Source organism: Nerophis lumbriciformis, linkage group LG18 (assembly GCF_033978685.3).
Source record: "Nerophis lumbriciformis linkage group LG18, RoL_Nlum_v2.1, whole genome shotgun sequence".
In the NCBI taxonomy this organism is placed as follows: Eukaryota; Metazoa; Chordata; class Actinopteri; order Syngnathiformes; family Syngnathidae; genus Nerophis; species Nerophis lumbriciformis.
Window position 1 is genome coordinate 28,337,090 of NC_084565.2, and position 12,911 is coordinate 28,350,000.

The 12,911-nt window shown below is 40.9% G+C and overlaps 1 protein-coding gene across 3 annotated transcripts in view; it reads left to right on the top strand.

Annotated features, from left to right (window-relative positions):
- The window catches only part of edem3 (ER degradation enhancer, mannosidase alpha-like 3), a 36,703-nt gene that overhangs the window by 22,567 nt on the left and 1,225 nt on the right, over window positions 1–12,911 (top strand). Inside the window, exons 19-20 of one of the 3 annotated variants that reach the window (XM_061977944.2) lie at window positions 6,684–6,869; window positions 7,115–7,162. In XM_061977944.2, coding sequence (XP_061833928.1) covers window positions 6,684–6,869; window positions 7,115–7,162 — 234 coding nt within the window. The remainder of the gene's footprint in view (window positions 1–6,683; window positions 6,870–7,114; window positions 7,163–12,911) is intronic. The other 2 variants (XM_061977945.1, XM_061977946.2) reach the window with 2 other exon arrangements.

Sequence of the window (12,911 nt, forward strand, 5' to 3'; positions counted from 1 at the left end):
GCCCTAAATTGAGCATTTTCAAGCATACAGATGGCTAAAAGAACTAAAAATATTAATACTACAGTAGTACTGGACACTAGATGAGACCAAACCAATCAATATTGTGGCCACTGATTGGCTCAGCCTCAGTAGCATTACTATATTGGATTAAAAGAGTACAAAGGTGACTAAGAGGTGGAAGTGGAAATCTTTGGGCACCTCACAATTCTATTCGATTCCTATTTTTGGGGCGGATGATTCGATTTTGAATCGATTCTTGGTGTTTAAATATTTTTTTTAAACTTTTCAAAACAGTTCACAGGTTACAAGTAAATTGTATTTACAAATCTAACTAATCTAACAAAATAAAATACAGCAACCCCAACTCCAACCTATTTCCAGCTTTACAATACTTACTGTGGATAGAAATGTTGATAAAAATTTATTGATAATAATTATAATATTAATAATAGTAATGGTTTCAATCCAAAACATCATTCTTAAATTTGTGTATGTATGTGGAAAGTTTGGACACACCTTTTCCTCATTAAATGCGTTTTCTTTATTTTCATGACTATTTACATTGTAGACTGTCACTGAAGGCATCAAAACTATGAATGAACACATGTGGAGTTATGTACTTAACAAAAAAAGGTAAAATAACTGGAAAATGTTTTATATTCTAGTTTCTTTAGAATAGCCACCCTTTGCTGTGATTACTGCTTTGCACACTCTTGGCATTCTCTCGATGAGCTTCAAGCACACCTGTGAAGTGAAAACAATTTCAGGTGACTACCTCTTGAAGCTCATCGAGAAAATGCCAAGAGTGTGCGAAAAAGTAATCAGAGCAAAGGGTGGCTATTTTGAAGAACCGAGAATATATAACACGTTTTCAGTTATTTAACTTTTTTTTGTTAAGTACATAACTCCACATGTGTTCATTCATAGTTTTGATGCCTTCAATGACAATCTACAATGTAAATAGTCATGAAAATAAAGAAAACGCATTGAATGAGAAGGTGTGTCCAAACTTTTGGCCTGTACTGTATGTGTACGCATATGTATATACTAGAGATGCGCGGATAGGCAATTTATTTCATCCGCAACCGCGTCAGAAAGTCGTCAACCATCCGCCATCCACCCGATGTAACGTTTGATCAGAACTGCACCCGCCCGCCATCCGCTCGTTGTTATATATCTAATATTAATTAAAAAAAAAAAAAAGGGTGAAAACTACGCGAATTGCACCTTGTGCAGACAAGATTTTTCGATCGGACACGGAGGAATTAGCGATGTAAAAGACCACGTTGGGACAAAAAAACACAAGTCTAATGCCGTTGCTAGCGATACAAGTGGAAAACTTTCAACGTTTTTCGTCGCCCAAACAGATTCTTTGGATGTGATAAATGCCGAAGTTTTATTTACGGAGGCAATAATTGAGCATGGACTTCCAATCGCACTGGCTGATCACATGGGACAGTTAATAATGTAATGCAACCTTTAAAAATCATTACGCGGTGATCGCGATCCCAAAAATAAACTTTTCTTGCATGATAATGTCCAGAAAAATTCGCTTTATATTACTATAGAGTCCTTTTAACGAATGAGTTTGATGGTTTATCACAAACCTTAAATGAAAGAAGTCCTTTGTTCTCCTGCACCATGGCCTTGCTTCGTGTTTGGTGCGCAATCCTGTCGGCTGTATTTCACAGCACGACATACTGTTAAAAATGTTTATACTATTTATGCTTTCAAGTCCAAGTTGAAGAAATCTTGTTAAATGTTGACAGCATAACTACCAAAATACAGAAGTATGTCCTTAATATTTTTGCAGTGCTATTTCTGTTGAAAAGTTCAAATGATTACATTAGAGATGTGATGTGCCACTTTTCAAGTGTCTGATGGCTTAAATTAATTTTCATTAATTTTTCATATTTTGAATTCTTTTGAAAGGCTTACAAAAAAACTACATTTGAATTGTAATTCCATGCTATTGACAGGACTATTAATTTTAATGAAGTTAGCTTACCATGTTTACAGTATGATAATTATGATAGAAATGTGAATTTTAGGCACAGAACATTTTTTACAATTGAACAAGGCAGTAGATTATACAAGCTTGGACAGAAAGTTAATAATGACACCAATTTTTTTTTTTATGGAATTGTTTAGTACTGTTTTACCATTTGTTTACTGTAAAAAGTGTTTATACTGTTTATACTTTCAATTAACAAATTGAAGTCTTGTGAAAGGTTGACAGGATAACTGGCATTAACTGTCAAAATAATTTCAAACTATTGAAGTTAGCTTACAGAATAAACATGTCAATCAACCCATATGATTTTTGCTGTAATATTTTTGTTTTGAAAAGTCACTGTGACTGATAGAAAAGTGATGGTTTTAGCAACATTTTAACCTGTCTGAATGCTAATAATCATTTTGCGTCGGGGGGCGAAGCCCTGAACCCTCCACCAGGACTTTGTCCTGGACCTACCGGGGCCTGCGGCCCTTGGACCCTGGCTACTAGGTTTTTCTGATTTAAAAGTTGGCAGGTATGGTGAGGTTATAAAGCTTTTGCCTGTTAAAGAAAGGAGACTGATCCAATGCAGCACAGACTTGCGCGTGCCACGCTGTCACGACCCAGACGCACACCAGTGCGCAATCATATGGGAGCCGCGCTGAGCGCACCTCCAAGCGCGTCTCGCTGCCGGCGACGGCCAGGTATGGGCCCACGCTCCAGCGCCATCCATTTTCAGGGCTAGTTGATTCGGCAGGTGGGTTGTTACACACTCCTTAGCGGGTTCCGACTTCCATGGCCACCGTCCTGCTCTCTATATCAACCAGGGTGAGCCCCACCCCTTTCGTGAGCGCACTGCGCGCGGAGTGACCCCTGTTACGCGCCCCCGGCAACAGGGGTGGCGGGCAGGTAAGCTGCGCGTTGGCGGAGCGCGCGGAGTGACCCATGTTACGAGCCCCCGGCCACGGGGGTGGTGGGCAGGTAAGCTGCTTACCTGCTGCGCGTGACGCCGGCCGCGGCGAAAGCGGACGAGGCGGGGTGTCGGTGCGGTGGGCGCGGTAGTGACCCTGGACGTGCGTCGGGCCCTTCTCGCGGATCGCCTCAGCTACGGCTCCCGGTGGGGCCCTCTCGGGGGAAGGGGCCTCGGTCCCGGACCCCGGCGAGGCGTCCCTTCTCCGCTCCGTAAAAGTGTCCATCTCTTTTCTTTTTTTTTCTTCTGTTGTGGCATATGCAGCAGGTGCCTGCTCGTTTTTCGTATGTGGGTAACAACATTTAACTATGTATATATATTTCCGAATTGGTTTAACTGCCACCCGCAAAAAAAAAAAAAAAAAAAAAAAAATATCTAATTAATCCGCCCGACCCGCGCGCGGATAAAATCTTATTTTTTTTAATTTCATCCGCCCGATCCGCGGATAATCCGCGGACTCCGCGGTTGTGTCCGCAAACCGCGCATCTCTAGTATATACAGTATGTGTATATGTTTACATTTGCAAAAAATACTTCTATTTTAATTTTTTTTATTAGTTTCTTGAAAATTATAAAACCAATTTAGAATTGTAATAAACAGAAATCTTGATTTAAAAGTGAATCGATTTTCTTTTCAGCACCTCTACTAAATTGTGTTATTTCATGTTTAGAGGGCTCTCATAATGTTGAAACACATATTTAAAAGGGAGGTCACCGCTTTTTTATGCTCTAGCTATGAAAATATTTCATTTAAAATAATTGATTTGTACTGCGCAGAAGTTCATTCATCGCGGTCGTTCGGAACCAATTAACAGTGATAAACGAGGGATTACTGTACCCCCAAGAAGCACTATTGTGCATTTAATCCACTTTTTACATGTAACTCTGATCTTGTGCCACATAATGTATATCATAAATCAAATGTACAAGGATGTAACATTAAAGAGTGGGACAGGAGGTCACAAACGTTAGCAACACTAGCATAGCTACTGCATGTGAGCTACAATGCTAACATGACGCTCACATTCGAACAATGCAAGGTTAGCCATTTTGCTGAAAAAAAACTAAATTATCAAACTCCCATGTCTGTAGCTGACTTATGGACAGTGGGCAGAGCTCTAAGCTTTATTTTAAGATGTGTAGCAAAGCTTCTTTTTTCCCTTTATTTTTTTTATTTTTTTACAAAAGTTCAGGGGTCGTATCATGTCCATCCACGAGGAAGCAAGTTTTTCGTTCATGATGCGACTTGACACCACCACGGACTATAGCTTTTCGTAAACAAACCTTAAAAACCTATCTTTTAAAAAGAGTTACCGTAAGTGAAGTGAATTATATTTATATAGCGCTTTTCTCTAGTGACTCAAAGCGCTTTACATAGTGAAACCCAATATCTAAGTTACAAACCCCGTTTCCATATGAGTTGGGAAATTGTGTTAGATGTAAATATAAACGGAATACAATGATTTGCAAATAATTTTCAAGCCATATTCAGTTGAATATGCTACAAAGACCACATATTTGATGTTCAAACTGATAAACATTTTTTGTTTTGCAAATAATCATTAACTTTAGAATTTGATGCCAGCAACACGTGACAAAGAAGTTGGGAAAGGTGGCAATAAATACTGATAAAGTTGAGGAATGCTCATCAAACACTTATTTGGAACATCCCACAGGTGAACAGGCAAATTGGGAACAGGTGGATGCCATGATTGGGTATAAAAGTAGATTTCATGAAATGCTCAGTCATTCACAAACAAGGATGGGGTGAGGGTCACCACTTTGTCAACAAATACGTGAGCAAATTGTTGAACAGTTTAAGAAAAACCTTTCTCAACCAGCTATTGCAAGGAATTTAGGGATTTCACCATCTACGGTCCGTAATATCATCAAAGGGTTCAGAGAATCTGGAGAAATCACTGCACGTAAGCAGCTAAGCCCGTGACCTTCGATCCCTCAGGCTGTACTGCATCAACAAGCGACATCAGTGTGTAAAGGATATCACCACACAGGCTCAGGAACACTTCAGAAACCCACTGTCAGTAACTACAGTTGGTCGCTACATCTGTAAGTGCAAGTTAAAACTCTCCTATGCAAGGCGAAAACCGTTTATCAACAACACCCAGAAACGCCGTCGGCTTCGCTGGGCCTGAGCTCATCTAAGATGGACTGATACAAAGTGGAAAAGTGTTCTGTGGTCTGACGAGTCCACATTTCAAATTGTTTTTGGAAACTGTGGATGTCGTGTCCTCCGGACCAAAGAGGAAAAGAACCATCCGGATTGTTATAGGCGCAAAGTTGAAAAGCCAGCATCTGTGATGGTATGGGGGTGTATTAGTGCCCAAGACATGGGTAACTTACACATCTGTGAAGGCGCCATTAATGCTGAAAGGTACATACAGGTTTTGGAGCAACATATGTTGCCATCCAAGCAACGTTACCATGGACGCCCCTGCTTATTTCAGCAAGACAATGCAAAGCCACGTGTTACATCAACGTGGCTTCATAGTAAAAGAGTGCGGGTACTAGACTGGCCTGCCTGTAGTCCAGACCTGTCTCCCATTGAAAATGTGTGGCGCATTATGAAGCCTAAAATACCACAACGGAGACCCCCGGACTGTTGAACAACTTAAGCTGTACATCAAGCAAGAATGGGAAAGAATTCCACCTGAGAAGCTTAAAAAAATGTGTCTCCTCAGTTCCCAAACGTTTACTGAGTGTTGTTAAAAGGAAAGGCCATGTAACACAGTGGTGAACATGCCCTTTCCCAACCTCTTTGGCACGTGTTGCAGCCATGAAATTCAAAGTGAATTATTATTTGCAAAAAAAAAATTACGTTAATGAGTTTGAACATCAAATATCTTGTCTTTGTAGTGCATTAAATTGAATATGGGTTGAAAAGGATTCGCAAATCATTGTATTCCGTTTATATTTACATCTAACACAATTTCTCAACTCATATGGAAACGGGGTTTGTACATTTAAACCAGTGTGGGTGGCGCTGGGAGCAGGTGGATGAAGTGTCTTGCCCAAGGACACAACGGCAGTGACTTGGATGGCGGAAGCAGGGATTGAGCCTGGAACCCTCAAGTTGCTGGCACGGCCGCTCTACCAACCGAGCTATACCGCCCCAATTAATTTTGCTAATAAGGTCCTGTAGTTTCTCCTTTTAACTTTTATTGACGCTGCTATATAATAGTTTTTACTACTCGTTTTTAATCATCAAACATTTTAATTGTCTCTTCGCCACTCTGTTGCACTTTGAGATTCCAGAAATATAAAGTGCGTCAAATAAAATGTATTCTTCTTGTTGTTATTATTATTATTATTATTATTATTATTATTACTTTTAATGTTATTATCACACGCTTGTTAGAACGCCTCGTCTCTCAAAAGTGCAGCAAACAGGTGAGGGAGATTATATTTGTCTCACATTTGGTGGTCATAAACAGACTGTAGGGACGCATTACTGTTAGAACATCATTACAAAGACACTTTTGCATGATATGGGACCTAATAGGCATCCTTGGGTTGCTATGGCAATAACCAAGGTCCTTATTACATGTCAGTGAATATTAATGATATATTAATGTTTAATTTCCAAATAGTGTTGCCTTAAATGACCCAAGTGGTATTAACGGTACTTGGTCTCCAAGTTAATAGGGATTAATATTTAATATATGAAATATGCTTCAAATTCTGTTTCCTTATCTCCCAGACGACAATGAGGGAAGCAGCAGCGACACAGCCCCTCTCTTCCAGATGGCCGGCGACGGGCGCAGCACGGAGGACATCACCCTGCCCCTCCTCTTCCTCTTCCACAAGGAGGGCAACATCCTCCTGGAGGCGCTGAAGGAATACCGGGAGGTGGAAGTCCTGCTGAGTGACAAGGCCCGCGACAGAGGTGTGCCACTCTCACTCGTATTCCGCTGCTCTCGCTTGTTTGCGTCTTTCGATAGCGACCGCTTATCGCCTCCGTCATGAATTAAAGATGAGGTGAAGCGATTGTCAGTGATCCACTCCCAAGCCACCAGCTGTGGTTACGTCATGGTGGCATTTTATCAATATTACACCAACACGCTTCCTCTCCTCTGCTCTCATTAATTTGCTTTCTCTTCTCCCCTCCACATTTATTTTCTGAACAAACAGCAACCATAATCAAAGGTAAAGCTCTTCCTGGAAGCCTGATTGAGGGCAGTGAGTATCATTCTTCCTTTTCATCCACATGCTCCACCCTCCTTCAGTAAGACTGCCACTTCTTGGCCCCTAACGTCCAATTGTGTCATCTGTCATATTCCCTTCTGACTCATTTTTGCCTCATGCTCCTTTCTCACCAATTATTAGTTCACATCTTGCAAGTCTGCACACATACTGTTTATATTGCTGCATGATTTCTTAGCTGGGGAACTCAAAATAAATTCATAAGCCTCTTTTTCTTTATTGAGCAATAATTTCCGGGCTATAGAGGGCACCTAATTGGAAGAGACACCCACCTAATTTATGGACGATTTTTATTTTGTACATAAAGTCTATAAGCCACAAGTATACAATAGAAACATGAACTATTTACACAGGTGTTCATTCACAAATTTAACAAAAGACAGTGCCTGTAAATCGGCTACTATATATACAGTGTATATATATATATATATATATATATATATATATATATATATATATATATATATATATACACACACATATACACACACACAGTCGTTTCCAATAAATTCTACAGCTCTTATTTTTTTGTGAGAGTGATTGGAGCACATACTTCCATCCATCCATCCATCTTCTTCCGCTTATCCGAGGTCGGGTCGCGGGGGCAGCAGCCTAAGCAGGGAAGCCCAGACTTCCCTCTCCCCAGCCACTTCATTCAGCTCTTCCTGGGGGATCCCGAGGCGTTCCCAGGCCAGCCGGGAGACATAGTCTTCCCAACGTGTCCTGGGTCTTCCCCGTGGCCTCCTACCGGTCGGACGTGCCTTAAACACCCCCCCAGGGAGGCGTTCAGGGTGGCATCCTGACCAGATGCCCGAACCACCTCATCTGGCTCCTCTCGATGTGGAGGAGCAGTGGCTTTACTTTGATCTCCCCCCGGATGGCAGAGCTTCTTACCCTATCTCTAAGGGAGAGCTCCGCCACCCGGCGGAGGAAACTCATTTTGGCCGCTTGTACCCGTGATCTTGTCCTTTAGGTCATAACCCAAAGCTCATGACCATAGGTGAGGATGGGAACATAGATCGACCGGTAAATTGAGAGCTTTGCCTTCCGGCTCAGCTCCTTCTTCACCACAACGGATCGATACAGCTTCCGCATTACTGAAGATGCCGCACCGATCCGCCTGTCGATCTCACGATCCACTCTTCCCTCACTTGTGAACAAGACTCCGAGGTACTTGAACTCCTCCACTTGGGGCAAGATCTCCTCCCCAACCCGGAGATGGCACTCCACCCTTTTCCGGGCGAGAACCATGGACTCCGACTTGGAGGTGCTGATTCCCATCCCAGTCGCTTCACACTCAGCTGCGAACCGATCCAGTGAGAGCTGAAGATCCTGGCCAGATGAAGCCATCAGGACCACATCATCTGCAAAAAGCAGAGACCTAATCCTGCAGCCACCAAACCGGATCCCCTCAACGCCTTGACTGCGCCTAGAAATTCTGTCCATAAAGGTTATGAACAGAATCGGTGACAAAGGGCAGCCTTGGCGGAGTCCAACCCTCACTGGAAACGTGTCCGACTTACTGCCGGCAATGCGGACCAAGCTCTGACACTGATTATACAGGAGCACATACTTGTTGGTCACAAAAAACAGTTTGGTTCTTTTATGAATTTATTATGGGTCTACTGAAAATGTGACCAAATCTGCTGGGTCAAAAGTATACATACAGCAACATTCATTATCAATTTTGGTGATGTAGAAAAGTTACAATCAAATCAAATTAGCTTCATGGCATGGCCTCTTAACTTGATGTGAGTGATTATGATTAACGACACCTGTTGTCGCCCATTTAAATAGGGCTCATGTGATGCAGTCATTAGACTCGGTTACAAATGCGACAATGGGAAAGTCAAAGGAACTCAGCACAGATCTGAAAAAACGAATCATTGACTTGAACTAGTCAGGAAAGTCACTTGGAGACATTTCAAAGCAGCTTTTTTTTTGCTTTTTTTTTTTTTAAACTTGGGACTTCCCGCGACCTGGATTTTGGACGCTGGCGGGTCGTAGTTTAAGGACCGCTGGTTTAAGTTGTTGTCTTCGTCATGCATGGTCTGTTGCGTGCGCCGGCTGTTTCCTTATCTGAGGGCCGTGTCTATCGTCTTTGGGACTGAGTCATTTTCATTTTGGCATGTCTTCTCCAAGACCAGGGTAAATGCATAATGTGCTAAATGGCTGACTGAATGATTGTGTGAGTGCTTTTGATTTAATGTGCACAATTTCATTGGTCCACCGTGACCCATTTTCCAATTTGATTGGTCTGATGTGACGGGGCTAAATGTAATGGCAGCACCTAAAATTTGTGAACCCCAAAAAATCCACAAATAAGCCGCGGCATTGTAAGTAGTGGCTTATAGTCCGGAAATGACAGTACTCAGTTTAGAATTTCCACTGGCAAAAGAACACTTTGCTGCAGCGCTCCGTTTTCTTACTGCCTCCAGCCTCCTTCAAAATGAAATGTAACTTTTGAGGAAACATGGTTAGAAATTATGAAAATAAACACAGATGCTAATGTTAGCTTAACATCTGACGGGTGTAGCTGTAGTCCGCAGTCTCCGCTTTGTTGCAGAGCTCTGTTTTCTTGCCGCCTTAAGTCTCCTTTCGAGTAAAATGAAATGACATAAGTAAACACAGGCGCTGTTAGCTTAAGATCTGGCGGTGTTTTAGCTTTTAGAAGCTTTAGTGTCGATGTCCGCAGTCTCCACTTTGTTGCAGCACACAGTTTTCTTGCAGACTTCAGTCTCCTTCAGGGTAAAGTGGACCTCAGTGTAGCTTCTGAGGACTGGAATACACACACTTACATGCCAACATTGACTTACCACAGTGGGAGAAGGTACAGAATTGTACTCCACATTCTCCACTTCGCTGCAGCAGCCCTCAGCCTCCACTCAAATAAAATGTCAATACTAAGAAATAAACACGGGAGGCCATCGTTGGTCTCCGTTGTTGTGGTATCATATGGCAGTGTTGGCGTTGATGCACTTTTTGTGTCTTTTTACAAAATCAGAAAGGACGCGCAATTCCAGAAACCCGCGCGTCACCTGGACGCAGATTTAAAAAAATAAATAAAAATGTACTGCCCGGTTTGCTTGTTTTTTTTTTTATTTGATCGATTATCGCTTTCCGCCGGTGTTTTTTTCCGTTTATTGCGTTTTTATTGGTCGTAAATTTTGATTTGCCGAACGTTTTATCAATGACAAATACTGCCTCGGTTTGCACTCGGACAACTTTACCGCGAGGGGCTGTCAAAAGAATGACTTCATGGTAAACACTAAGGTAAAGTTGTAAAGTCAACCTTTTTAACTTGATCCTGTGCCATGTCTCCAGTAAATGACTTGTTTTAGTCTTTGTGAGTCCATGGAAACTTCACTTTTATCTACCGCTGAAGCGACATCGTTCGAGGATGGCTAACAAGCACCCGACCAAACTCCTCCACCCCAAATACATAGTTTGTAGGTCAACAAACGGGGCGAATATGTGCCTTTTGAAGTGTTAATGTGTGAGAAGTGTTCAAAAGGAGTCTATCAGAGAAGTGGCTGACAAGTTAGCAAGTGTCGCTCGCATCGCTGACAGTACCGGTAATATTGAATCAAAATCAATGTTTTTATGAATTATTGACCTATCAAATGCGCCGATTACTTCACATTAAATATTACACTTTGAAAAATATTTTTTGTGGAATATTTTGCACATTTTGTGTGTTAGCCATAAAAAACATAGTTTTCTTTGACAAAAAGGTCAGAAAACAAACAAACAAACAAAAAACTACCGGTAAACAAAAAAGTTGGTATTGAGGGATAGATCTGATCTCAATCTAGAGATTTAAGCGTTAAATAAATAATGTATGTATGCCCTGACACACAATTATCATCATTTCATGACCGAAGCAAAACACTTTTTACAATTTTATACTGAAATAAATACACCTTTACAGGTTAACCTCTAAAGGCTTAGTGGCCACATGCGTGGACAGCACCTTTTAGCTCTTATTTCCAAAATTGTGTACACTACTGAATTGGGGTCTTATGGCCACATATGTGGACACTTATACTGCCATCTGGTGGTGTCAGAAGAGTAAAGTGTAAAAATAAGAATTAGCATGTTACTAAACATGAAGTACACGTTTGTGTACTTATGGACTAAGTACATCATATCAAAAGACGATTCTTAGTTTTTATTCTAATTAGGGTCCAATAAGCCCAAATAGCATAGAGAAATAAAATAAAAAAGCATGTAAACAAACAGCTTGGGCCTTAAGAGGCTAAATACAAATATAGAAAAAACTACCGGCAGCGGTAAAGTTTAGATCTATGAAGGAAAGAAGAAAGTGAATGAATGTTTATAACTGAATACATTTACATATGCATAAAAATGTGTTTTCTTTTGTATTATTTTTTTAATGAATTACCGTATTTTTCGGACTTTAAGTCGCTCCGGAGTATATGTCGCACCGGCCGAAAATGCACAATAAAGAAGGAAAAAAACATATATAAGTCGCACTGGAGTATAAGTCGCATTTCTGGGGGAAATTTATTTGATAAAAGCCAACACCAAGAATAGACATTTGAAAGGCAATTTAAAATAAATAAAGAGTAGTGAACAACAGACTGAATAAGTGTACGTTATATGAGGCATAAATAACCAACTGAGAACGTGCCTGATATGTTAACGTAACATATTATGGTAAGAGTCATTCAAATAACTATAGCATATAGAACATGCTATACGTTTACCAAACAATCTGTCACTCCTGATCGCTAAATCCCATGAAATCTTCCTCCCCGGTGTCGCTTCTGGTATGCGCCGTTTCCTTTCTTTCTGCTGCTCGATCGCCGTTTTCTGCTGCATATTTCACTACGTCCAGCTTGTAATCTGCAGTATATGATTTCCTTTTCGGTGCCATTTTAGTTCAGCCCTTCTCAGTTTTTATAAGTTACCACCAATGTTGATGTGATCCATTTTAATAGCTACGGCAGTAGCATATAGCAGTTAGCATCCCACGACCCACAATGCACTTCTGCCATGACCCTCCCCCGCCGAATTCTTATTGGTTGACGTGTGAGTGACGATTGCTGACTTGTGTGTGACGATTGCTGCCATTTGCTTCGTCTCTTATGTGAATGAGATAAATAATATTATTTGATATTTTACGGTAATGTGTTAATAATTTCACACATAAGTCGCTCCTGAGTATAAGTCGCACCCCTGGCCAAACTATGAAAAAAACTGCAACTTATAATCCGAAAAATACGGTAAGTAACGTTTATGACAACCTTTTTCCAAAACACAATATAGAATGTGAGATATACCGTAACAGGATAATGCATATATTTATCATTTGTTTTCAAAACGGTTACAAAAAAGTGGGACCCCAAAAATTTACTGGGGGACCCCATTTTTATGACTTGATGGGGACCCCATTTTGAAAATTCCTAGCGCCAACACTGATATGGTATACGTTTCTTCAATTTATTGATGTTGTTTGTCATTCAAAAGACAATTAATAGTTTGAGTTGAGCCTTACTGAGCTTATTGTTTGCTTAAATGCCTGAATGCAGTATTCGTCATCTACGACCATGCACTAGTAAATCTATTTGTATTTATAGAAATGACAATTCAATTAAATATTCATTTCCATCTCAGCCAAATCCATAGCTATTTTTTGCTAATTTTCCCCTCCCTTTTACTGTATGTCATCCTGTGAGTCACTGCAGGCATCATGCTGCTA